A 27,500-nucleotide genomic window follows, 5' to 3' on the forward strand; every position below is an offset into this window, starting at 1 on the left:
GTTTCCAATGCAGCAAAGGAATCTGGGTAAGATATGCAAATGAGGTTCTTCTGACTTGTTTAGATTTGTAAATGGTTTACAAAATGAGTTATTTTCTCTCTCTCTCTCTCTCTCTCTCTCTCTATATATATATATATATATATATATACACACACATATACACAGAGCTAGTTAGATTTGTTCATTCATTCATTCATTCATACATACTGTACATACACACACACATAGATAGATACATACATACACACATACATATATATACACAAATATTTATACACACACATATAAACACATACATTTTTATCGGTTATTTGTAGAGCACCAACAGATTTGGCAGCGCTAACATACAAACACACAAACACATAGATAAATACATTCATACATACACACACATTATATATTTTCTTTCTTTTTCATTTATAAAAAAAAAAAAAAGACTTACTTTTAATGGGAGCGTCATTACTACAATCTCCTAAAATCATTCTGCTTTCCAAATCTGTTTGTACACTTTTATTTGTATAAGATGGCACGGAGTCTTCTACATCCATACTTTCTTTTTCACATTTTTCTAGATAAAAATACAAAACAACCGCGTTAACATATTAACCTAAGGTATCATGCATCTGCTAATTGAAAACTCTTACATGTTGCAAATATCAGTAAATAAATGACTCATTAAAGGGATATGAAACCCCAAATTTTTTTTTAATTTTTGAAGAGCATACAATTTTAAACAACTTTACAGTTTAGTTATACGATCAAATTTGTTTCATTTTCTTGGTATACTTTGTTGAAGAACCAGCAATGCACTACTGGGAGCTTGCTGAACATATCCGGTGAGGCAATAACAGGAGGCATAAATGTGCAACAAATCTGAATTTTGAAAGAAAAGCTTTGAGTTTCATATCCCTTTGAAGAATATTACAGATCTGCTTGCATTGTTTTTCAAACGTAGATACCAAACTTTAATGCATATTGTAAAATGTTAACAGTATTTGAAAACTGCTCTAACATATGTGAATACACTTCAAGATACATTTTTTACAAGAATATCTTTAATTCATCTAAGTTTGACTTGACTAAAATTATTTTTACATGTAAAATATAAAACCAAAAAAAATGATTTCCTTCCAACAAACTAAGTAACAGGGATATTGACTAGCTACATTCTGTTGCATGTATTGTGAATAAAATTTAAAGTATTATTAGTATTATTATTAGCTTGCATAAAAACAAGTGATCTAAAATTTCACATATGTATATCTTATGTTTTACTGTCATATTCCATTCCTTTTTTAACAGTATTTGTTTAAAGGGGAGCTTCTTTGCATTATCCTTAGCCACACACTAAATGAATCTGTATTGTTCCAAGCTGCCAGGATAACATTTTAGATGTTTGGGTGTATCCAACTTTGTGCCAACGGTTTGGGGAAGGCCCTTTCCTTTTCCAGCAGGACTGTGTCACAGTGCACAAAGCGAGGTCCATAAAGATATGGTTTGACAAGTTTGGTGTGAAGGAAGTTAAGTGGCCTGCACAGAACACTGACCACAACCCCATTGAACACCATAAACTGGAATGCCTTATGGGAACCAGACCTTCTCATCCAATATCAGTGTCTGACCTCACAAATTCTATTATGGCTAAATGGGCAAGCATTCTCAATGACAAGCTGCATAAATCTTTGAAAGACTTCATAGAAGAGTTGTGTCTGCAATAGCTGTGGAGGATCAAAACCATATTAATGTCCATGGTTTTGGCGTTAGTTATCCAACAAGCTCATATAGGTGTGATGGTTAGGTGTCCACATACTTTTGGCCATTTAGTGTATAAACACATAATTTTATCAGAAACATTAATAAGGTTAGCATTTCCTAATGCTTGAGTCGAAGACAAACCAATGACCAGGGCCGGTGCTAGGATTTTTGGCCACACAGGCAAGGATACATTTTGACGCTCCCCCCCCCCCCCGCTTATTGGTGGATAAATTCAAATCAGACATATTGTGCAGCATAACACATCAGACCATGGTTGTGCTGCATAACACATCAGACCGTGGTTGTGCTGCATAACACATCAGACCGTGGTTGTGCTGCATAACACATCAGACTGTGGTTGTGCTGCATAACACATCAGACCGTGGTTGTGCTGCATAACACATCAGACCGTGGTTGTGCTGCATAGCTATTATATACAGTATAATATATATATATATATATATATAAGGTACAAGAAAAAATCACTGCAAACACGGTAATCTTGCATCAAAGTTGAAGGGTTTATTTCATCCACTTAGACATGAGCAGACAAACACCTGACATGTTTCGCATGGGTACTCCCACGCTTCATCAGAGGTGATTATGCAGAACAGGTATGGGGATTTAAAAAGCTGAGATTGACCAATAAGAACATTGCATTAATACATTCCCTCTTTGAAGAATCTTTAACCCTGTCTGGGCATAGAGACCTTATTCAGACCTACAGAATTAGATGTAATAATATTTGACTTTATCTAAATATATGTTGACTTATTGTAGATATTATATTTTGAGGTTGTAGTAGTTGAATACTTTTTGCTTAGAAATAAGTAAAAGGGAAAGAAAGAAGCAGTTTTATTTACAATATGCATTGTTCATAAAGGATTATAACCTATAGTTATCTAACCTTATATAGGAGAATGGAATATAATGGTATCTTATATAGAGGAAAAATAAAATAAAATAAAAATATATGTATATATTTTGAAACCTATATAATATATAGTATTAACTAAAGAATATATACAAGATAAAAAATAAAAAATAAAGAATAAAAAATAAATAGTAAAACTTAGATGGTATGACATGTAATCATATTTTAACCTCTAATAAAAAAAGGAAAGAAAGATAAAGAAAATGTTAGTATTTAATTAAGGTTTACAAATGTTTTACAAGACTAGGTATTTGCTATACCATGGTATATCAAAGAATAAGAATTTTGTTGATATGAAAGCACAGAGAAGCACTATTATGTATAAACTTTTCTATGCTTGCTTATAATCTTTTATAGACCATAGTATATATACTAGTATATATTACTGTTAATAACCTATGTAGGTTTACTGTAATTCTTATAAAACAATAAATACTAAATTCTAATTCAATCATATATCCTAAATAGGGTATACTATATAACACAAATATTTATGTGTATGAATATATAGTACAATAAACTCAGCAATATTTAATTTTTATATCTCATATTGTGTGGAAGCAAATATATAAAAAATGGATAATCTAACCTATTAGTGGGTTCAGTTCTGGTTGGAAAACTTTTCATATAGAATTTTGGTGTCAGTAAGTAAATTTTGGAGTTGTTAGTCAGATTGTTTAACTTATCATGATGTGAATGCATCTACATCAAGTCTTTTGTTGATGCCATCTGGAGCTCTGGTATTTAATTCCAGTATCCAGAAGACTTCTTTTCTAAGTAAGCAGTCATTTCTATTTCCTCCTCTAGCTGTTTTTTCTATCCTATCTATCCATAAAAATGAAAAGTATTTTGTGCCTTTGCCATGTTGTCTGAAATGTTTGGCTACTGGAGTTTTTGGTTCCTTGTCATCTAGTGATAATAAGTGTTGTCTTATTCTTTGAGAGATCTGCTGGTAATACCTATGTATTGAAAAAAGCAGCATTGGCAGGTAATTAGATATATCACAAATTGTGTAGTACAATCAATTCTACTTCTTACTTCATATTGTTTACCAGTAGAGGAAGATTTAAATGTTTTACTCTTTTGTGCATAAGTGCAGCTTTTACAAGGAATATGTCCACATATGTAGAATCCATTAGTTGGATTTAACCATTTTGTTTTTGATATACTCTTATCCTTCTCTGATAGATCTGTTCTAGTGATATCACCTAAATTTTTAGCTCTTCTTGCTATGAATTTCACTCTTTTTTTATTAACAATTTGTTTAAGGGTGTCATCTACGTGTAAAATAGGTAAATTCCTAGTAAGAATATTACAGATCTCGTTGTATTGTGAGCTGTATTTTGTGATAAATAAAATATTATCATCTTGAATTCTGTTCTTATTTTCTTTATATTTGTTTTTGTTTTTACTATTGGTAGAAGTAAATAGGGTATTTCTATCTATTTCTAGTATATCATGTTCAATATTTTGGAGCATTGTCTTATTATATCCTCTCTGAATCAGTCTTTCGGTAAGTTCTCTAGCTTGTTTCATATACATTGCAGTATTAGTACAATTTCTGCTAATCCTAATATATTGGCCCTTTGGTATGCCTTTCTTAACACGTGGGATGTGGCAAGAATCAGCATGTAGTATGGTATTTTTAGCTAGAGGTTTTCTGTAGATAGATGTAATAATTTCTTGGTTGATTCCTATGTGTAAATGAATATCTAAGTAGTCTATTTGTATTTTATGTTGTTGACTGGTAAACTTTAGATTATATTTATTGGAATTTAAGTATGCAAGGAAATTGTCTGTTGTGTAAAGATCATCATTTTTCCATATTAATAAGAGATCATCTATGAATCTTCCATATAATATAATATTATTTGAAAAAGGACATAGATCAGAGAAAATGAGGCTGTGTTCCAGCCATCCCATGTAAATATTAGCAAATGCGGGGGCAAATTTTGCTCCCATGGCTGTGCCACTTTTTTGTAGATAGTAATCTCCCTTATAAATGAAAAAATTATGTGTGAGTAGGTATTCTGTAATATTGATGATAAATGTTATGAACTTGTCATCATACTCAGTATGTCTATGTAACATATTTGTTAGGGCTATAAGGCCCAAATCATGGGGTATATTTGAGTATAACGCTGTAACGTCTATAGTTAGCCAGTTATATTCATCTTGCCATTTTATATCTGTTAGTTGTTCTATTAGATGAGAGCTATCTCTAATATAACCTGGGAGGGCTAATACTATTGGTTGGAGAATGTGATCTAACCATTCCCCAAGTCTTTCACATAGTGAACCATTACTGGCCACTATGGGTCTTCCTGGTGGATTTATTGTGGTTTTGTGAATCTTAGGTGTGATTCGAAAATATGGTGTTCTGGGATCTTCTATTATCAGATACTCAGTTAATTCTTTATCCATTACATTATTTTCAACTGCTGTATCTAATAATGACATTAGTATCTGTTTAAAGGGTTGGGTAGGATTGTATGTTAATTTTGTATAGAGATCTTCATTGTTTAATTGAAGCATCACTTCATTATGGTATTGTTCCTTATCTAAAATCACTACTGCCCCTCCCTTGTCCGCTCGTGTGATAATGATGTCATCATTATTACTGAGTTCTTTAAGTGCTTTTCTCTCTGATTTTGTTACATTATCTCTATATCTATAGTTATCAGATGATATCTGTTTATTTAGAGACAATAGATCTCTTTCAACTGGTTTTTGATACATATCAATATATGCATCCCTACTTTGTATTGGATAGAAATAGGATTTATCTTTGAACATAAATTTTGTGTCTGGTATTGATTGATTATGTGTATTAGCTTGTGCTGATAATGTGATCAGGTGCGACAAATCTTTAAGCATGGTATATTTCAGTCCTACTGAAGGGGCCTTAAAAGTGAATGTGACTGGTGTTGTGGATGTATCTTGTTCATTCGTAGTGTTAGCAAAATGTTTCTTAAGTACTATCTTCTGTAAAAAATTGTTGACATCCAAAATTGTGTTAAATAAATCAAAATGGGTGGTCGGTGCAAAACTTAAACCTTTATTAAGAAGTGTCAATTGTGTCAAACTTAAATGAAATTTAGAAAAATTCACTACTCCTATTTTTTGTGATTCTTCCGTATTCTGCTGGGGTATCTGAAATTTCCTTCTCCCTTTTTTGGTGTACTTGTTTGTTGTGGTAATTGAACTAGTGTTTTGAGATCTTGTCTCTCTGATATTTCTACATTGCTAGGGCCTGGTGTTTCATCATTGTGTATACTCTCAATAGATGTAGTTGGATCTATGTCTTGGTGGTCAGTATCTATACTAGAAAATGTGACTTTCTTGCTAGATAGATGTTGTTTATGTTGTCTTTTAAATGGTTTATTTTTATTTTTCTTGTTAGTTTTAGTACTTTCATTTGTCTCATGTTTAGTGTTTTGATTACTTCTTCTTATACTTTTTTGCCATGAATATACAATGTCCAATTCATAGTCTTTAAGGTCTCTGTGATATTTTTTAACTTTTCTATATATTCTACAGTGATGTCCCGAACTGTTTGCCCGCGAACGGTTCACAGCGAACATAGGTTGTTCGCGTTCGCGGGCGAACACATGGCGATGTTCGATCCGCCCCTATGTGTCATCATTGTGGAAACTTTGACCCTTTATGTCACAGCCGCCTGACACATTAGAGCCAATCAACATCAGACACTCCCTCACAGACACTCCCAGCTACTCGGAATCCGCCATTTTAGACTCATAACAACCTTGCTTTTTTAATGAGAGGACGTGTTGTGTTTTTGCTCCTGACATTAATAGGAAAAACATAGCTAGGCTAGTGTATTTACAGTCCAGAAGGACTCCACTCATCTCTGCTGCAAGCACAGCACCCCAAAAAGCCCTTTTTAGGGCTATATTTCGTGCCGTTTTTTTTTTTCTTTTTTTTTTTTATTAGCATTTGCCTGGCTTTCAGCTGTGTGTTTAAGGCTCACAGCATATGCTGTGACTACTGCCACCACTGATATCTCCCTAACAACATTAGTTTAAATTTAACTAACCCAAAAATATAATTATTTTTCTAGTGTAATTTTTTTTCATTTTCTATCAAGCCAGTGTCACACAGCATATACTCTGGTTCATTGCTCTGTGCCAGCCAGCAGCCAGCAGTGTTAATATCCGTTTATAACATTATTTTTAATTTAAAAAAAAAAACACAAAAAATATTTTTCTAGTGTAATCTAATTACATTTACTATCATGCCTGTGTCTGTCAGGCTCACTCAGCATTAATATACCTCTTTTTTTTTCAGTCTTTTGGTTAATTGGTCTGTGCCAGGCAGCCAACCAGCACTCATATCTATTTTTCTTTCACCTTAATTTTAATATAAAAAAAAAAAGTTTAAATTTGTTTGCTAGTGTAATCTAATATAATTTTCTATCCGGCCTGTGTGTTTTGCTGACATAGAGAGCCTACTGTGTTTACTTGCTGCCCTCCCTAGTCTATGAGCCATGACTCATATGTGTTTAACCTTTTTTTAATTTCCCCCCCAAAAAAATAATTTCAATCATTTTTCTAGTGTAATCTAATAGTATTTTCTATCAGGCGTGTGTGTATCCGACATACAGAGCCTACTGTTTTTAATAGCTGCCCTTCCAAGGCTATCAGCCACGACTCATATGTATGTGCTTAACCTTTTTCTTAAAATTTCCAAAAAAAAGTCTTTAAATTATTATGCTAGTGTAATCTAATTGTATTTTCTATCAGGCCTGTGTCTAACTGTCTATCTGACTTACACAGCATACTGTTGTTATAATTGCTTCCCTACATAGCAGCCAGCCAGTGCGACCACTCATAGAGTCATATGTGCATTGCACTTCTTAACATAATTTTAATATTAAAATCTAAAATTTTAAAATATTTTGCTAGTGTAATGTAACTTAATTTTCTATCAGTCCTGTGTTTTTGTCACTTACACAGCATACTGTGTTAAATTGCTGCCCTACCTACCATCCACGACTCATATCTGCCAGCCTGTCTGCCAGGCCCAAGTAGCCAATTAGTGGCACCAATCACAATTCTTGTAACAGTAATAAAAAAATAAAAAAACATAATTTTTTGGACTGCAAATATTCAGTCTCCTAGGGCCATTGAATTTCATTTACCTCCTGCCTGCCACTGCCAGCCTTTTGTGCCAGGCCGTCTAGCCAACTATTTACACCAATCATAATTGTTGTCACAGTCAGACAGTATAGTTATTAATTTAAATAAAAAATTTTTTATAGTGTTGATCTTAACCCTCAGTTTGCTCGTGCCTCTGAATTGCACTTTTCTACAGCCTTCCAAGCCTGTGTGCCAGGCCTACTTAAAAAATATTTACACCAATCATATTTGTTGTGACATTATTCTAATAATTAAAAATTTAAATTTTTGGTAATAGTTGCTGTGATTTGAATCGTCAGTTTGCTGGTGCCATTGAATAGCACTTTCCTCCTGCCTTGCAGCCTGCTGTGAGCCAGGCCCACCTAGCCAATTGTTGTCAGCAATCATATTTCTGTTAACAGTATTTCAAAAATTGTCAATCATCACTGTTTAGACTGTCAGTAATCAGTCTCCTAGTTTCCTTGAATTGCATCTCCCTCCTGCCTGCCATCCTTTTGTGCCAGGCCGTCTTGCCAACTATTTACACCAATCCAAATTTTTTGTCACAGTATAGTTACTAATTAAAATTAAAAAAATCTTTATTGTTGATGATCTTAACCCTCAGTTTGCTTGTGCCTTTGAATTGCACTTTTCTACAGCCTTCCAAGCCTGTGTGCCAGGCCTACTTAAAAAATATTTACACCAATCATATTAGTTGTGACAGTATTCTAATAATTAAAAATTAAAAATTTTGGTAATAGTTGCTGTGATTTGAATCCTCAGTTTGCTGGTGCCATTGAATAGCACTTTCCTCCTGCCTTGCAGCCTGCTGTGAGCCAGGCCCACCTAGCCAATTGTTGTCAGCAATCATATTTCTGTTAACAGTATTGCAAAAATTGTCAATCATCACTGTTTAGACTGTCAGTAATCAGTCTCCTAGTGTCTTTGAATTGCATCTCCCTCCTGCCTGCCATCCTTTTGTGCCAGGCCGTCTTGCCAACTATTTACACCAATCCAAATTTTTTGTCACAGTATAGTTACTAATTACAATTAAAAAAATCTTTATTGTTGATGATCTTAACCCTCAGTTTGCTCGTGCCTTTGAATTGCACTTTTCTACAGCCTTCCAAGCCTGTGTGCCAGGCCTACTTAAAAAATATTTACACCAATCATATTTGTTGTGACAGTATTCTAATAATTAAAAATTAAAATTTTTGGTAATAGTTGCTGTGATTTGAATCATCAGTTTGCTGGTGCCATTGAATAGCACTTTCCTCCTGCCTTGCAGCCTGCTGTGAGCCAGGCCCACCTAGCCAATTGTTGTCAGCAATCATATTTCTGTTAACAGTATTGCAAAAATTGTCAATCATCACTGTTTAGACTGTCAGTAATCAGTCTCCTAGTGTCCTTGAATTGCATCTCCCTCCTGCCTGCCATCCTTTTGTGCCAGGCCGTCTTGCCAACTATTTACACCAATCCAAATATTTTGTCACAGTATAGTTACTAATTACAATTAAAAAAATCTTTATTGTTGATGATCTTAACCCTCAGTTTGCTCGTGCCTTTGAATTGCACTTTTCTACAGCCTTCCAAGCCTGTGTGCCAGGCCTACTTAAAAAATATTTACACCAAATCATATTTGTTGTGACAGTATTCTAATAATTTAAAATTAAAATTTTTGGTAATAGTTGCTGTGATTTGAATCCTCAGTTTGCTGGTGCCATTGAATAACACTTTCCTCCTGCCTTGCAGCCTGCTGTGAGCCAGGCCCACCTAGCCAATTGTTGTCAGCAATCATATTTCTGTTAACAGTATTGCAAAAATTGTCAATCATCACTGTTTTGACTGTCATTAATCAGTCTGCTAGTGTCCTTGAATTGCATCTCCCTCCTGCCTGCCATCCTTTTGTGCCAGGCCGTCTTGCCAACTATTTACACCAATCCTAATTGTTGTCACAGTATAGTTACTAATTAAAATAAAAAAAATCTTGATTGTTGATCTTAATCCTCATTTTGCTTGTGCCATTGAATTGCACTTTTCTACTGCCTGCCAGCCTGTGTGCCAGGCCCAACTATCCAATTAGTGCTAGCAATCATATTTCTTTTAACAGTATTGCAAAATTTGTCAATCAACACTGTTTTGACTGTCAATCTGCAGTCTACTAGTGCCCTTGAATTGCATTTTCCTCCTGCCTGCCTGCCTGTGTGCCAGTCCCAACTAGCCAATTAGTGCCACCACTCATATTTATTGTAACAGAATTGGAATTTTTGTTAATCATAACTGTTTTGACTGTGATTCTTCAGTCTCCTAGTGCCATTGAATTGCAGTTTCCTTTCTCCCAGCGTGTGTGCCAGACAGGCTCATTTGCCAAATAGTGCCAAACAATCATATTTGTTGCCACAGTACTAGTAATATTTCAAAAAATTAACAATTTGTGATTTTTAAAACATCTGTCTTTTTTGTTGTTGTCAGTCTCACAGCGTATACTGTGCCCACTTTCACAGTGCCACCACTCAATTGGTGTAATAGTATTGTTAGTGTCCATTTAAAAAAAAATGACAGGCAGAGGCAGGCCACCCCGCAGGTTCCGTGGTCGTGGTTGTGGTGCTGTATTTCCTTTAGACCCTACAAATATGCACATTGTTCGGACGCCGGGTGCCAGGGGGGATGCAAAAACTTCTGAGGAGGACCTAGTTGAATGGCTAACACAAGAAACCCAATCTTCTTCAGCTTCCGCTGCTAGTCCTCCTAACCTTGACGCACCATCTAAGTCCAGCTGTGCTTTGGGCAGGTCTCAAGTGACCAGTGCCACTCCGCCGCCTGTCGCCACCACCAACACTAGCACCACAGCCGCTTCACTTGATCTGTCACAGGAGTTATTGACACATCATTTTGAAGAAATGAGTGATGCGCAACCATCATTGACAGAGGATGTAGATAATAGTGATCAGTCTCAGTCAGGCAGCATTACCGACATGGAGGTACGGTGTGATGATGATGTTGTACCCGCTGCTGCTTCCTTTCTTGATGTTTCAGATACAAGTGAAGCGGTTGATGATGATGTGTCGGTGGATGTCACGTGGGTGTCTGCTAGAAGAGAAGAAGAAGAGGGGGAAAGTTCAGATGGGGAGACAGAGAGGAGGAGGAGACGATTTGGAAGCATGGGGAGGTCGTCTCAAGGAGCTAGTGGCACAGTCAGACAGCATGCATCGTCACCAGGGGTCAGCCAGACAGCCCGCCGACGCCCATCAACGCATGCTGTTGCCACCACCAGAATGCCATCATCGCAGAGCTCAGAAGTGTGGCATTTTTTTTAGTGTGTCTGCCTCTGACAACAGCGATGCCATTTGCAACCTGTGCCAAAAGAAACTGAGTCGTGGGAAGTCCAACAGCCAACTAGGTACAACTGCTTTGCGAAGGCACATGGTCTCCCATCACAAAGGCTGGGAAGAACACATGAGTAGAAGCAGCACACAAAGTGAAAGCCGCCCTCCTCCTCCTGCTCCAGCATCTTCAGCCACGTCAACCAGTGCTGTCCTCCTTGCCCCCTCTCAACCATCCTCCACTCAGTCTCTCTTACGTAGCAGTTCCTGGTCATCTGCCCACAGTCAGGTGTCTGTCAAGGACATGTTTGAGCGTAAGAAGCCAATTTCTCAAAGTCACCCCCTTGCCCAGCGTCTGACAGCTGGCTTGTCTGAACTCTTAGCCCGCCAGCTTTTACCATACAAGCTGGTGGAGTCTGATGCTTTCAAAAAATAGTATCTATTGGGACACCGCAGTGGAAGGTACCTGGCAGAAATTTCTTTTCACAAAAGGCAATCCCAAACCTGTACTCTGTTGTGAGAAAGGAAGTTATGGCATGTCTGGCACACAGCGCTGGGGCAAGTATCCATATGACCACGGATAGCTGGTCTGCAAAGCATGGTCAGGGCAGGTATATCACCTACACTGCGCATTGGGTAAACCTGCCGACTTCTGACAAGCATGGAATGCGTGGCTCTGCAGAAGAGTTGGTGACACCGCCACGACTTGCAGGCAGGCCTGCTGCTACCTCCTCTACTCCTCCTACTCCATCCTCTTCCATAACCTCTTCCTCGGCCGAGTCCTCTTCAACTTCTGCGTCTTGCTCCACATCTATGGCACCCCCCCAGCTCCCCAGGTACTATGCTACATCCCGGGTACGGCAGTGTCACGCCGTCTTGGGGTTGACTTGCCTGAAAGCGGAGAGTCACACCGCACCAGCACTCCTGACCGCCCTGAACGCACAGGTGGATCAGTGGCTGACTCCGCACCAACTGGAGATTGGCAAGGTTGTTTCTGACAATGGAAGTAATTTGGTGGCGGCATTGAAATTGGGCAAGTTGACACATGTGCCGTGCATGGCACATGTGTGTAATCTGATTGTACAACGATTTGTCCATAAGTACCCAGGCTTACAGGACGTCCTGAAGCAGGCCAGGAAGGTGTGTGGCCATTTCAGGCATTCCTACACGGCCATGGCGCACTTGTCTGATATCCAGCGTCGAAACAACCTGCCAGTGAGGCGCTTGATTTGCGACAGCCCGACACGGTGGAATTCAACACTCCTAATGTTTGACCGCCTGCTCCAACAAGAAAAAGCTGTTAATGAGTATTTGTATGACTGGGGTGCTAGGCCAGCCTCTGGGGAGCTGGGGATATTTTTGCCAAATTACTGGACGCTCATGCGCAATGCCTGTAGGCTCATGCGTCCTTTTGAGGAGGTGACAAACCTTGTCAGTCGCACCGAAGGCACCATCAGCGACATTATACCATTTGTTTTCTTCCTGGAGCGTGCCCTGCGAAGAGTGCTGGATCAGGCAGTAGATGAGCGTGAAGAGGAAGCGGGAGAGTTGTGGTGTCCATCACCCCCGCAAACAGCCGAATCAGCATTGCTTGCTGGACCTGCGGCAACGCAGGAAGAGGATTGTGAGGAAGAGGAGTCAGAGGAGGAATGTGGCTTTGGGGAGGATGAGGAGGAGGAAGACCGAGCACAACAGTCATCCCAGGGTACTCGTTGTTGTCACCTCTCTGGTACCCGTGGTGTTGTACGTGGCTGGGGTAAGAAGATACCATCAGTGACATCAGTGAGGAGGAGGAGGAACGCGACATGATTAGCTCAGCATCCAACCTTGTTCAAATGGGTTCTTTCATGCTGTCGTGCCTGTTGAGGGACCCTCGTATAAAAAAGCTGAAGGAGAACAACCTGTACTGGGTGTCCACGCTCCTCGACCCCCGGTATAAGCATAAAGTGCCTGAAATGTTACCAAATTCCCGCAAGTCGGAAAGGATGGAGCATTTTCATAATAAATTAAAAACTATGCTTTACACAGCGTATAAGGGTGATGTCACAGCACCATGGGAATGTAACAGGGGAAGAGATGAAATTAATCCTCCTCCTCCCACGACCACGGCGGCAAGGACCGGGCGCTTTCCTGACGTCTTGTTGATGGAGGACATGCGTACCTTTTTAACTCCCATGCACCATCAGAGCCTTTCGGGATCCAGCCTTAGAGAAAGACTCAACCGACACTACCTAGCTTTAACTGCGGATCTCGACACTCTCAGGAGCGATGGACCCCTTGACTACTGGGTGTGCAGGCTGGACTTGTGGCCTGAGCTATCCCAATTTGCAATGGAACTTCTGGCCTGCCCCGCTTCAAGTGTCCTGTCCGAAAGGACTTTTAGTGCAGCAGGAGGTTTTGTCACTGAGAAGAGAAGTCGCCTAGGTCAAAAAAGCCTTGACTATCTCACTTTTATAAAAATGAATGAGGGCTGGCTTGACTTATCCGCCAACAACTAGTGTTCAAGCCACAAGCTTTTAGGGCACTTTATAAATGTTTTACAAACATCGATTTTTCTGGCCGCTGCTACAGCAGTTGCTCCAACAATCCCCCAATTTTTCAGTCATTTGTACATTCCTAATTTTTCTGGCCTCTGCTGCATCTCTGTGGGTACAAAACTCAAATAAAAAAAATAATGCACATAACACTAGTGATTAAACTGTTATGAATTGTACAACTTTACACACCACTCATATCCGGTGTACCATTCAATTGAACGCAAAATGCAACAAATTTGAAAGAGTAGGACCGACCAAGCATCTTTATCCGTCTCTTGGTTGCTCTAAATTATCTCCGTGTTCCATCTATGACATACCTGTACTCTATTGTGCAAAATGGTGGCATATGTTGTGTTTCATGCTGTTGTGCCTGTTGCGGGTCGTGGCCCATGATATAAAAAGGCTGAAGGAGAACGATCTGTAGTAATGGGTGCCCCATCCAGTTTTTAGAAAAATGTTCCTGGTTCCTCTCAATTATCTTTGGGTTTCTAAAATGGATGCCATACCTGTACTCGCTTGTGCAAAAGGATGGCATATGTGGTGGTGTTTCCTGCAGTTGTTTCTGTTGAGGGTGCTGGACCCTCTTATAAAAAAGCTGAAGGAGAACAACCTGGAGTGGGAGTCCAAGCATGGTTTTTGGTGCTATTTCACTTTTACAAACAATTATCTGTGGGTTTCACAAATCAATGCCGTACCAGTACTCTATTGTTCCAAAGTATGCCATATGTTCTCTTTCCTGCTGGTATTTTGTTTGAGGGTCCTGGACACTCTTATAAAAAGGCCTAAGGTGAAAGAGGTGTACTGGGTGTCCACTCATTTTTATTTTCTATTTCTCATTTGACCAAAATTATCTCTGGTTTTGTAAAATCAATGCCGTACCTGTACTCTATTGTTCAAAAGGATGCCATACGTCCTCTTTCCTGCTAGTGTTTTTTTTGAGTGTCCAGGACCCTCTTATAAAAAGGCCTAAGGAGAAAGAGGTGTACTGGTTGGCCACTCATTTTTATTTTTCTATTTAACAATTGAACAAAATGATCTCTGGGTTTGTAAAATCAATGCTGTACCTGTACTCTATTGTTCAAAAGGATGCCATACGTCCTCTTTCCTGCTGGTGTTTTTTTTGAGGGTCCAGGACCCTCTTATAAAAAGGCCTAAGGAGAAAGAGGTGTACTGGCTGTCCATCGAATCATTTATTTTATTCAAATTTACATTTTAAAAAAAAATTCTATGGGTTTCTAAAATCTATGCCTTTCCTGTACTCTATTGTTCAAAAGTATGCCATATGTCCTCTTTCCTGCTAGGTTTTTGTTTGAGGGTCCTGGACCCTCTTATAAAAAGGCCTTATGGATAAAGAATTGTACTGGGTGTCCATCCAATCATTTTTTTTTAATTAAAATTCACGGTTGCAACAAATTATCCCCGGGTTTCTAAAATCAATGCCTTTCCTGTAATCTTTTATTCAAAAGGATGACATATCTCCTCTTTCATGCTGTTGTTTCGGTTGAGGCACCGGGACCCTCGTATTTAAAAGGCCTGAGCATAAATAAGTGTCACGGCTGTCTAATCAATGTTTTTTTCTAATTTCACGGTTGCAAATAATGATCTGTGGGTTTCTAAAATCAATGCCTTTACTGTAATCTTTTATTCAAAAGGATGACATATCTCCTCTTTCATGCTGTTGTTTCGGTTGAGGCGCCGGGACCCTCGTATTAAAAAGGCCTGAGCATAAATAAGTGTCACGGCTGTCTAATCAATGTTTTTTTCTAATTTCACGGTTGCAAATAATGATCTGTGGGTTTCTAAAATCAATGCCTTTCCTGTAATCTTTTATTCAAAAGGATGACATATCTCCTCTTTCATGCTGTTGTTTCGGTTGAGGCTCCGGGACCCTCGTATTAAAAAGGCATGAGCATAAATAAGTGTCACGGCTGTCTAATGAATGTATTTTTCTAATTTCACGGTTGCAAATAATGATCTGTGGGTTTCTAAAATCAATGCCTTTCCTGTAATCTTTTATTCAAAAGGATGACATATCTCCTCTTTCATGCTGTTGTTTCAGTTGAGGCTCCGGGACCCTCGTATTAAAAAGGCCTGAGCATAAATAAGTGTGACGGGTGTGTAATCAATTTTTTTTTCTAAATTCACGGTTGCAAATAATGATCTGTGGGTTTCTAAAATCAATGCCTTTACTGTAATCTTTTATTCAAAAGGATGACAGTACTACCAAAATACAGCCAATGAAGGGCCTTAGGAAGACTGGGCCAAGGTTGGATTGTAGTATTTGGTTAGGCTAATCATGATGGCCATGTAGACCACCACCACCGAGAGTCCTGGAAGTAACAGGGATGATGAGATGAAAGAGCTAAGAATATTAGAACTTGAAACAACAGAGTTAGCCATGGGTGTTAGTGCAAAACCGCTTGGCTTTTTTTTGGCTTTGGGTGCGGCTATTCATGCAGGCCATAGAGAGCTGACAACATTCGGTGTTGTATCAGCTATTAAACTAATAAGAACAGTACTACCAAAATACAGCCAATGAAGGGCCTTATGAAGACTGAGCCAAGGTTGGATTGTAGTATTTGGTTAGGCTAATCATGATGGCCATGTAGACCACCATGTAGTAATAAGAACAGTACTACCAAAATACAGCCAATGAAGGGCCTTAGGAAGACTGAGCCAAGGTTGGATTGTAGTATTTGGTTAGGCTAATCATGATGGCCATGTAGACCACCACCACCGAGAGTCCTGGAAGTAACAGGGATGATGAGATGAAAGTGCTAAGAATAGTACTACTTGAAACAACAGAGTTAGCCATGGGTGTTAATCCAAGACCGCTTGGATTTATTTTTGTATTGGGTGCAGCTAATCATGCAGGTCATATAGAGCTGACAACATTTGGTGTTGTATCAGAAATAAAAATAATAAGAACTGTACTATCAAAATACAGACAATGAAGGGCCTATGAAGACTGAGCAAAGGTTGGATTGTAGTATTTTGTTCGGCTAATCATGATGGCCATGTAGACCGCCCGTAACAGGGATGAAAGTGCTAAGAATAGTACTAATTGAAACAACAGAGTTAGCCATGGGTGTTAGTCTAAGACCACTCAGCTTTTTTGGGGGTTTGGGTGCAGCTAATCATGAAGGCCAGATAGACCTGCCACCATTTGGTGTTGTAACAGGTATGAAAATGCAAAGAACAGTACTACTTAACACAACCTACTTACCATGGGTCCCAGAGCATATTTTTGGTTGTTATATTTTGAAACGGTAATCATGCAGGCCATATAGACCTCCACCGATAGGGTGAGTATAATTAACAGCTATTAAAATGCGAAGGACATTACTAATTAACACAACATAGTTACCATGGGTCGCAGACCAAGAGCAGATGTCTTATTATTATATTTTGTATGGGTAATCATCCAGGCCGTATAGACCTCACCAAATAGGGGGAGTTACAGAGATTAAAGTGCTAAGAATGGTAGTACTTAAAACACAACCTCGTTAAAATAGGTAGCAGACCACATGTCTTATTATTATAATTTTTCATGGTAATCTGGCAGGCCATATAGAACTCCCCCGATAAGGGGGGGGGGGGAACAGGGATTAAAGTGCTAAGAAAAGTACTAATTGACACAAGCTAGTTGGGTCCAAGAACGCATGTTTGATTATTAGAATTTATTAGGGTAATTATATATCTAACAAATCTATCTATTTCTCTTCTATCGATTCTATCTAACTATCAATCTATGTATATCTATCTATCCTATCTATCACTATCAATCTATCTTCTGTCCGGGATGTTTTGAGACAGCCACTTTGGGAATGTTAGTTGATTTAGACCCATTATGGCTTAAAAGCAGACTCTGCATCAACTATGTAATTTTCCAAGGGAGTTTTGCCAGGGATCCCCCTCCAGCATGCAACAGTCCAGGTGTTAGTACCCTTGAAACAACTTTTCCATCACTATTGTGGCCAGAAAGAGTCCTTGTAGGTTTTAAAGTTCGCCTGCCTATTGAATTCAATGGCGGTTCGCGCGTTCGCGAACAATACCAGAAGTTAGAGTCCGCGGTTCGCGAACCGAAAATTTTAGGTTCGCGACATCACTAATATTCTATATATATATATATATACAGTTTATTATATATATATATATATATATATATATATATACACACACATATATATAATTATATATTATATATATATATATATATATATATACTGTATATATATATATATATATATATACACATATATAAATATATATACACATATATAAATATATATATATAAATATATATATATATATATACACATACACAGGGGTCAAAGTGTGAGTAACTAACATGGAGATAGAGCCACTTCCCAAGACTCAGGAGAGGAGATCATAGAGCCACTGCCCCAGAGGACTTACCTCCTCCATTTCTCCATCAGTGGCCATGTCGTTAATAGTCTGCTGGCTCTGCAAGGCTCAGAAGGCTGAGTGCACGCTGCGCAGAACTTCTACGGGTTGGAGCAGCTGGACACACCAGTCAGTCAGAGTCAGTGCCTCTAAAACTTTAATTGGATGCCGCAGCAGCCAAAGTCGACAATCCGATTCCGCCAGAAGCACAGAAGGGATGGGAGGGCAGCCAGCAACAGCAGCACATGTAACCGTTACCAACCCCTGCGCTGTGTGTGTGTGCTGAAACTAAGCATCGCTGCATAGGGGGCGGGGCCTGGTGTCCAAAGCGTGCGTGGCGCTAGACAGCTGACACTTCAGTCTTCAGTTCAGGCCAAGTCCTGAATAAATTTCAAGATGATGACTCAGAATGGGCTATAATATTAATTTGGGCTATAATTTGGCAATATTTGTTGTGCTGCGCAGTAGTCAAAAATCCCTGCTGGCACTGGCAGTGCACATCATGATTTAAGTTTTAATGCGCAGCGCGGGCTCTGTTGGATCCAACTAACATAAACATTTTAAAAACATATATATATTTTAAATATATTACAGTGTTGCCGCTCCAACAAGCTTGGGCGCCCTAAGGCGATTGCCTAAGCTGCCTGTATGCAAGCGCCGGCCCTGCCAATGACTCACCTAGATACCTAGACATTTTGGCAAATTGTTTTAATCAGAAATTTGAGTCAGTATGAGTCTGCTCCTTTGCTTAAAAGGGACATAATTCTCATATGCTAAATTACTCATATGAGTGATGCAGCATAACTGTAAAAAGCAGGAATATATCACCTGAACATCTCTATGTAAAAAAGGAAGATATTTTACCTACAAGTTCCTCAAGCTCACCAGAGTAAGTGTTCTGAAAAAAGTTATCTTTCCTTTACCGCCAAGATTTTTATTTTATTTTATTTTTTTTAAAAAAAGAAAGAAAAAAATGAACAGCAGCCAATCATCAGCAGTGCTGAGGTAATGGACTGTTTTGTTTTACTGTGATCTCATGAGATTTCATAGTAAACTTCCTTAAGCTGAATAGGTAAATAACATGAGAGTGCACGAGACACACTCCCTTGCAAGTCCCGGGACAGGCATAGTGACAGGCTTCTTAAAGTCCTTTACAATGGGTGTGAATAATAAGGATATTTTGAGGTAAAATATCTTTCTTTTTTACATAGAAATGTTCAGGTGATATTTTATATACAGCTTTTTACAGCTATGCTGCAACACCATCATCAATTGTTTCAACATTTAGGTATCATAACCCTTTAAAGGGGCAGTAAACCTAGAAAATAATGTTATATAATATAATATAATAGTGCAGAATTATATAACATTATATTAGTGCTAGCTTTATGTAACAGAATATTGCCAGTGAAATTTTTATTAAAAAAAAAGAGGGTTTTTTTTAGACCCGCCCTCTGTGCTCTACTGAGCGGGTCTAGTTTTCCCTCTGAGCACATCTGGGCAGCTGTCAAGTAACAGCCTAGCCCGATCACACCATTACTCTGATTGTAGCTCGCTCCTGCTCTGTCTGATAGCGGGAGCGAGCTACATTGAGTGTAATGGTGCGATCGGGCTGGGTGACTAGACAGCTGCCCAGATGCGCTCAGAGTGAAAACCAGACGCGCTCAGTAGACCACAGAGGACGGGTCTGAAAAACCCTCTTTTTTAATAAAAATTCCAGCTGCAATATTCTGTTACATAAAGCTAGCACTAATATAATGTTATATGATTCTGCACTATGTGCACGATCGGGCCGGGTGACTAGACAGCTGCCCAGATGCGCTCAGAGTGAAAACCAGACCCGCTCAGTAGACCACAGAGGACGGGTCTGAAAAACCCTCTAGCACTAATATAATGTTATATAATTCTGCACTATGTGCACAATTATATAACATTATTTTCTAGGTATACTGCCCCTTTAAGTTCTAGATTTTGACCTTTGTATACAGAAAAATCTGTCACATAATTCCTATAAAACTTAAGCAATTAACAATGACAACAAATATATAGCTTGCAATAAAGTTATTAGCAGGCATATAGGGGTGTATCTATATGTGAGAGCAATTTTTTGTTTTGTTATAGCCATTAATGGCACATACAATTTTAACCCTTTAATGACCACAGCACTTTTCCATTTTCTGTCCGTTTGGGACCAAGACTATTTTTACATTTTTGCGGTGTTTGTGTTTAAGCTGTAATTTTCCTTTTACTCATTCAATGTACCCACACATATTATATACCGTTTTTCTCGCCATTAAAAGGACTTTCTAAACATACCATTATTTTCATCATATCTTATAATTTACTATAAAAACAAAATTTAAATATGAGGAAAAAATGGAAAAAAAAAAAAAAACACTTTTTCTAACTTTGACCCCCAACATCTGTTACACATCTACAACCACCAAAAAACACCCATGCTAAATAGTTGTCTAAATTTTGTCCTGAGTTTAGAAATACCCGATGTTTACATGTTCTTTGTTTTTTTTTTGCAAGTTATAGGGCTATAAATACAAGTAGTACTTTGCCATTTCCAAACCACATTTTTTCAAAATTATCGCTAGTTACTTTGGGACACTGACATCTTTCAGGAATCCCTGAATATCCCTTGACATATGTATATATATTTTTTTAGAAGACAACCCAAAGTATCGATCTAAGCCCATTTTGGTATATTTCATGCCACCATTACACCGCCAAATGCGATCAAATAAAAAAAAATTGTTCACTTTTTCACAAACTTTAGGTTTCGCACTGAAATTATTTACAAACAAATTGTTCAATTATGGCATACATGGTTGTAAATGCTTCTCTGGGATCACCTTTGTTCAGAAATAGCAGACATATATGGCTTTGGTGTTGCTTTTTGGTAATTAGAAGGCTGCTAAATGCCACTGCGCACCACACGTGTATTATGCCCAGCAGTGAAGGGGTTAATTAGGGAGCATGTAGGGAGCTTCTATGGTTAATTTTAGCTTTAGTGTAGTAGACAACCGAAAGTTGATTGATCTAGGCCCATTTTGGTATATTTCATGCCATCATTTCACCGCCAAATGTGATCAAATTAAAAAAAAAGTTCACTTTTTCACAAACTTTTTCACAAACTTTAGGTTTCTCACTGAAATTATTTACAAACAGCTTGTACAATTATGGCACAAATGGTTGTAAATGCCTTTGTTCAGAAATATCAGACATATTTGGCTTTGGCGTTGCTTTTTGGTAATTAGAAGGCCGCTAAATGCCACTGCGCATTACACGTGTATTATGTCTAGCAGTGAAGGGGTTAATTAGGTAGCTTGTAGGGATCATGCAGGGTTAATTTTAACTTTAGTGTAGAGATCAGCCTCCCACCTGACACATCACACCCCATAATCCCTCCCAAACAACTATCTTCCCTCCCCCAACCAACAATTGTCCCTGCCATCTTAAGTACTGGCAGAAAGTCTGCCAGTACTAAAATAAATGGTATCTTTTAATTGTTTTTTTTTATTTTTTTTAGCATATTTACATATGCTGCTGTGTAGGATCCCCCTTAGCCCCCAACCTCCCTGATCCCCTCCCAAACAGCTCTCTAACCCCCCCCCATCTGCTATCTGCCAGTACCCAGTTTACAAAAAAAATGTTTTTTTTTTCTTTCTTTCTTTCTTTCTTTCTTTCTTTCTTTCTGTAGTGTAGCTTCCCCCCCCCCCCCCAAAGACCAACCTCCCAGATCCCTTAGATCCTTTATATATCCATTCCCTCCCCCCTCTCTCAAAACATTTTTCTGTAGTGTAGTGGTTCCTGCCAGCTACCGTCCCGTGCACACATCCGCCCCCATGCACGCGCGTCCCTGGCTACCCCGCCCAGGATCCCGCCCCCCTCTTCAGCCTAGAGGCCATCGATGGCCGCCCACCCTCCTCGGCTCCCACCCACAAACGATTGCTTCCATTGATGTCCGATGCAGAAAGGGTCACAGAGTGTCTCTCTCTGCATCGGATGGCCAAGTATGGTTATTGCAGGATGCCTCGATATCAAGGCATCACTGCAATAACCGGAAAGCAGTTGGAAGCAATCAGGATCGCTTCTACTGCTTTCAAAGACTGACGACGTGCAGGGTACGTCCTCAGTCGTTAACTGTATTTTTTTTGGAGGACGTACCCTGCACATCGTCGGTCGTTAACGGGTTAAACAGTATTCTGTTGTGTACTTCAAATGAAAACAGTTTTATCTTCACAGTTCACAAAAAGAAAAAAACTTTACAATATGAATTTCACATAGAAGAATATTCAAATCCTGTAATCCATCACGTAAAGAGACATTAATCACTAAATAAATGCTAGATAGAATGATGCATTAAAAGAAAAGATTAGATTGATAACATATAGATGTATTTTTAAAGCTTCTTTAACTCTTTAAATATTGACAAAATAAGTGTAAAGTTTAAGTGTCTATAAAACAGTGGGAGCTGCCATGTTGTAACTTTGGCCACAGCAACCTATTAGGTACAGTTATAAATAAGTCATTAGAGTGAACAGCCAATGGATGTCTGGAATATAACAGTGATCTATACTTCCATTTCTAACAGGAACTGAAAAGCTCACAAATTCAGAGTGGAATTAGAGGAAAAGGGGACAAAATAAATCATGAAAGTGTATTGCAGAGTTTTTTTAAATATACAATTTGTCATTTTATATTACAATCTCAGAGTGTTTAATATCAATTTAAGCAAAGTGAAGAACATGTAATCATACATAAAATGGCAGCCTTCTCTTCTAGTTAAAGGGACATGAAACCCAAAAATGTTCTTTCATGATTCAGATAGAGAATAACAATTTAAACAACTTTCTAATTTACTTCTATTATCTAATTTGTTTCATTCTCTTGGTATCATTTGTTGAAGGAACAGTAATGCACTACTGGTTTCTAACTGAGAACATGGGTGAGCCAATGACAATCGGTATATATATGCATCCACCAATCAGCAGCTAGAATCTAGGTTCTTTAGTGGTCCTGAGCTTGCCAAGATAAACCTTTAAGCAAAGGATAACAAGAAAATGAAGCAAATTAAATAATAGAGGTAAATTGGAAATTTGTTTAAAATAGTCTGAATCATGAAAGTAAAATTTTTGGTTTCATGTCCCTTAAAGGCTGTTGTATCACCATAAAAAAAGCATGGACTTATATAAGTTTTCTAAATGCCCAAGGTACAAAAAGTCTGTCTAAGTTTGCCAGGGCCTGGTAAGATAATCCATATATTTATTCTGACCCTTTTAACCTTCTTGTATCCTTAAAGGGAAATAAAAGTGCAAAAAGAAAATGCTCTAATGGGTTAGCACATTTAATTATTGCACCACTGCCATCAAATATATGGAATTTACCACTGCAAGGGAGTTAAAGACATAGTTAAAGTCAGCTTCAGAGCAGAATTACAATTCTGAAAAATGGCTGAACACATCTGATGATATTATGTTTGTAGCCACCAATCACCAGCTAGCTCCCAGCATGTTGCTGCTCCTCAGCCTACCAAGAAATATTATCCTATAAAGGATAACGAAAGAACAAAGTACGTTTTATAATAGAAGCAAATTGAAAAGTATCTTCAAACTGGATGATATATCTGAACCATTAAGTTTAATTTTGGCGTTCATGTCTCTTTAAAGCTAAATACTTAGACAACTGGCATTATAACTTACTGTAAACTGTTATTTAAGACATTTCCTGGACTTAATTTTTTTTAAAGGAATTATGTATGCTACTAAAGCCAGAGGAAATCAAATTATGCTAAAATGAGAGGGATTTCAAAAAAAGTAAGCACACAGATTTTAAAAAGAGGGCGTTAGAGTTCTATGTGAATGTCACAGAGGATTTTAAAGAGATCACATATAAAGTAATAAACTAGACAAAGCCCTATGGAAAATATCACTACAATTATCTTATAATTACGAAGATATGCTAGAGAGTTTACAAGGATGTTATAATAGTGAAACTACTGTTAAAGCATACAAAGTAGTTGCAGAAAGTTCCAGGAAAGGTCTTGCATCTGTAATGAAATGTCATGGAGATTTGTGCGTATGAGTCATATAGTTGGAACTCAGCACATCTGAAACAAGAAAGTAGCTCAAATCAATTTTGCAACCAAGGCAGTGTTTTTCTTTTTCTCTTAAACAAAACAGAAACATGAGATCTAACAGTCAGCAGTGTGTTTAAAGAGCAAAAGTACAGTCAAAGTCAACACATTTACCTTCCCTTATTTTCAGCGACATGAAAGGGCCAATTAGTTGCAAGTTAGTGAAAAAAAAAATGATTTCACCCAATTAAAAGCCACTGGCCTTTTAGACTTGTGTATTGTGTGTCTGCCCTAAATATGGTTAAAAGACACAAGAGTCCACAATATTCTACAATGGATTAAAAGTACACATGATCTATTTAGATGCAACATTAGACTCTACTACTGCATCACATGCAAGAAAGAGAGTGAGAGTTCTAAAAATGGTGGCCTAGATTTGGAGTTTGGCATTAGCCGTGAAAACCAGCGTTAGAGGCTCCTAACGCTGGTTTTAGGCTAACTCCGGTATTTGGAGTCACTCAAAATAGGGTCTAACGCTCACTTTTCAGCCGCGACTTTTCCATACCGCAGATCCCCTTACGTCAATTGCGTATCCTATCTTTTCAATGGGATCTTTCTAACTCCGGTATTTAGAGTCGTGGCTGAAGTGAGCGTTAGACATCTAACGACAAAACTCCAGCCGCAGGAAAAAAGTCAGTAGTTAAGAGCTTTCTGGGCTAACGCCGGTTCATAAAGCGCTTAACTACTGTACTCTAAAGTACACTAACAACCATAAACTACCTATGTACCCCTAAACTGAGGCCCCCCCACATCGCCGCCACTCGATTAAATTTTTTTAACCCCTAATCTGCCGACCGCCACCTACGTTATACTTATGTACCCCTAATCTGCTGCCCCTAACACCGCCGACCCCTATATTATATTTATTAACCCCTAATCTGCCCCCCACAACGTCGCCGCCAGCTACCTACAATAATTAACCCCTAATCTGCCGACCGCAAAGCGCCGCCACCTACATTATAGCTATGTACCCCTAATCTGCTGCCCCTAACACCGCCGACCCCTATATTATATTTATTAACCCCTAATCTGCCCCCCACAACGTCGCCTCCACCTGCCTACACTTATTAACCCCTAATCTGCCGAGCGGACCGCACCGCTACTATAATAAGGTTATTAACCCCTAATCCGCCTCACTAACCCTATAATAAATAGTATTAACCCCTAATCTGCCCTCCCTAACATCGCCAACACCTAACTTCAATTATTAACCCCTAATCTGCCGACCGGAGCTCACCGCTATTCTAATAAATGTATTAACCCCTAAAGCTAAGTCTAACCCTAACACTAACACCCCCCTAAGTTAAATATAATTTTAATCTAACGAAATGAATTAACTCTTATTAAATAAATTATTCCTATTTAAAGCTAAATACTTACCTATAAAATAAACCCTAATATAGCTACAATATAAATTATAATTACATTGTAGCTATTTTAGGATTAATATTTATTTTACAGGCAACTTTGTAATTATTTTAACCAGGTACAATAGCTATTAAATAGTTAAGAACTATTTAATAGTTACCTAGTTAAAATAATAACAAAATTACCTGTAAAATAAATCCTAACCTAAGTTACAATTAAACCTAACACTATACTATCATTAAATAAATTAAACTACCTACAATTACCTACAATTAAACCTAACTCTACACTATCAATACATTAATTAAATACAATACCTACAAATAACTACAATGAAATAAACTAATCTAAAGTACAAAAAATAAAAAAGAACTAAGTTACAAAAAATAAAAAAATATTTACAAACATAAGAAAAATATTACAACAATTTTAAACTAATTACACCTACTCTAAGCCCCCTAATAAAATAACAAAGACCCCCAAAATAACAAAATGCCCTACCCTATTCTAAATTACTACATTTCAAAGCTCTTTTACCTTACCAGCCCTGAACAGGGCCCTTTGCGGGGCATGCCCCAAGAAGTTCAGCTCTTTTGCCTGTAAAAAAAAACATACAATACCCCCCCCCCCAACATGGACAAGAGGTCCATGATCCGGATGAAGTCTTCTATCAATGGCATCTTCAATCTTCTTTCTTCCGGATCCATCTTGCAGACCTCCGACGCGGAACATCCTCTTCTCCCGACGCCTTCTAGCCGAATGACGGTTCCTTTAAGGGACATCATCCAAGATGGCGTCCCTCGAATTCCAATTGGCTGATAGGATTCTATCAGCCAATCGGAATTAAGGTAGGAATATTCTGATTGGCAGCCAATCAGAATCAAGATCAATCCGATTGGCTGATCCAATCAGCCAATCAGATTGAGCTTGCATTCTATTGGCTGATCGGACCAGCCAATATTATGCAAGCTCAATCTGATTGGCTGATCGAATCAGCCAATCGGATTGAACTTGATTCTGATTGGCTGATTCCATCAGCCAATCAGAATATTCCTACCTTAATTCCGATTGGCTGATAGAATCCTATCAGCCAATCTGAATTCGAAGGGACGCCATCTTGGATGACGTCCCTTAAAGGAACCGTCATTCGGCTAGTAGGCGTCGGGAGAAGAGGATGTTCCGCGTCGGAGGTCTGCAAGATGGATCCGGAAGAAAGAAGATTGAAGATGCCGTTGATAGAAGACTTCATCCGGATCATGGACCTCTTCAGCTCCCGCTTGGATGAAGACTTCATCCGGATCATGGACCTCTTCATCTCCTGCTTGGATGAAGACTTCAGCCGGATCATGGACCTCTTCAGCCCCCCGCTTGGGCTTGGATCAGGACATCGGAGGAGCTCTTCAGGACGGATCGGTGAACCTGGTAGGGTGAAGACAAGTTAGGAAGATCTTCAGGGGCTTAGTGTTAGGTTTATTTAAGGGGGGTTTGGGTTAGATTAGGGGTATGTGGGTGGTGGGTTGTAATGTGGGGGGGGTATTGTATGTTTTTTTTTACAGGCAAAAGAGCTGAACTTCTTGGGGCATGCCCCGCAAAGGGCCCTGTTCAGGGCTGGTAAGGTAAAAGAGCTTTGAAATGTAGTAATTTAGAATAGGGTAGGGCATTTTGTTATTTTGGGGGTCTTTGTTATTTTATTAGGGGGCTTAGAGTAGGTGTAATTAGTTTAAAATTGTTGTAATATTTTTCTTATGTTTGTAAATATTTTTTTTATTTTTTGTAACTTAGTTCTTTTTTATTTTTTGTACTTTAGATAGTTTATTTCATTGTAGTTATTTGTAGGTATTGTATTTAATTAATGTATTGATAGTGTAGTGTTAGGTTTAATTGTAGGTAATT

At 38.4% G+C, this 27,500-nt stretch overlaps 1 protein-coding gene across 6 annotated transcripts in view; it reads right to left on the reverse strand.

The window, feature by feature from the left end:
- The window catches only part of MDFIC (MyoD family inhibitor domain containing), a 217,580-nt gene that overhangs the window by 118,591 nt on the left and 71,489 nt on the right, over positions 1-27,500 (reverse strand). For 5 of the 6 annotated variants that reach the window (XM_053716701.1, XM_053716700.1, XM_053716699.1 and 2 more), the window contains one exon: positions 443-568. The exons of the other annotated variant lie outside the window; for it this stretch is intronic. In XM_053716701.1, coding sequence (XP_053572676.1) covers positions 443-568 — 126 coding nt within the window. The remainder of the gene's footprint in view (positions 1-442; positions 569-27,500) is intronic. 6 annotated transcript variants of the gene reach the window in all.

Source organism: Bombina bombina, chromosome 6 (genome assembly GCF_027579735.1).
Source record: "Bombina bombina isolate aBomBom1 chromosome 6, aBomBom1.pri, whole genome shotgun sequence".
Lineage (NCBI taxonomy): Eukaryota > Metazoa > Chordata > Amphibia > Anura > Bombinatoridae > Bombina > Bombina bombina.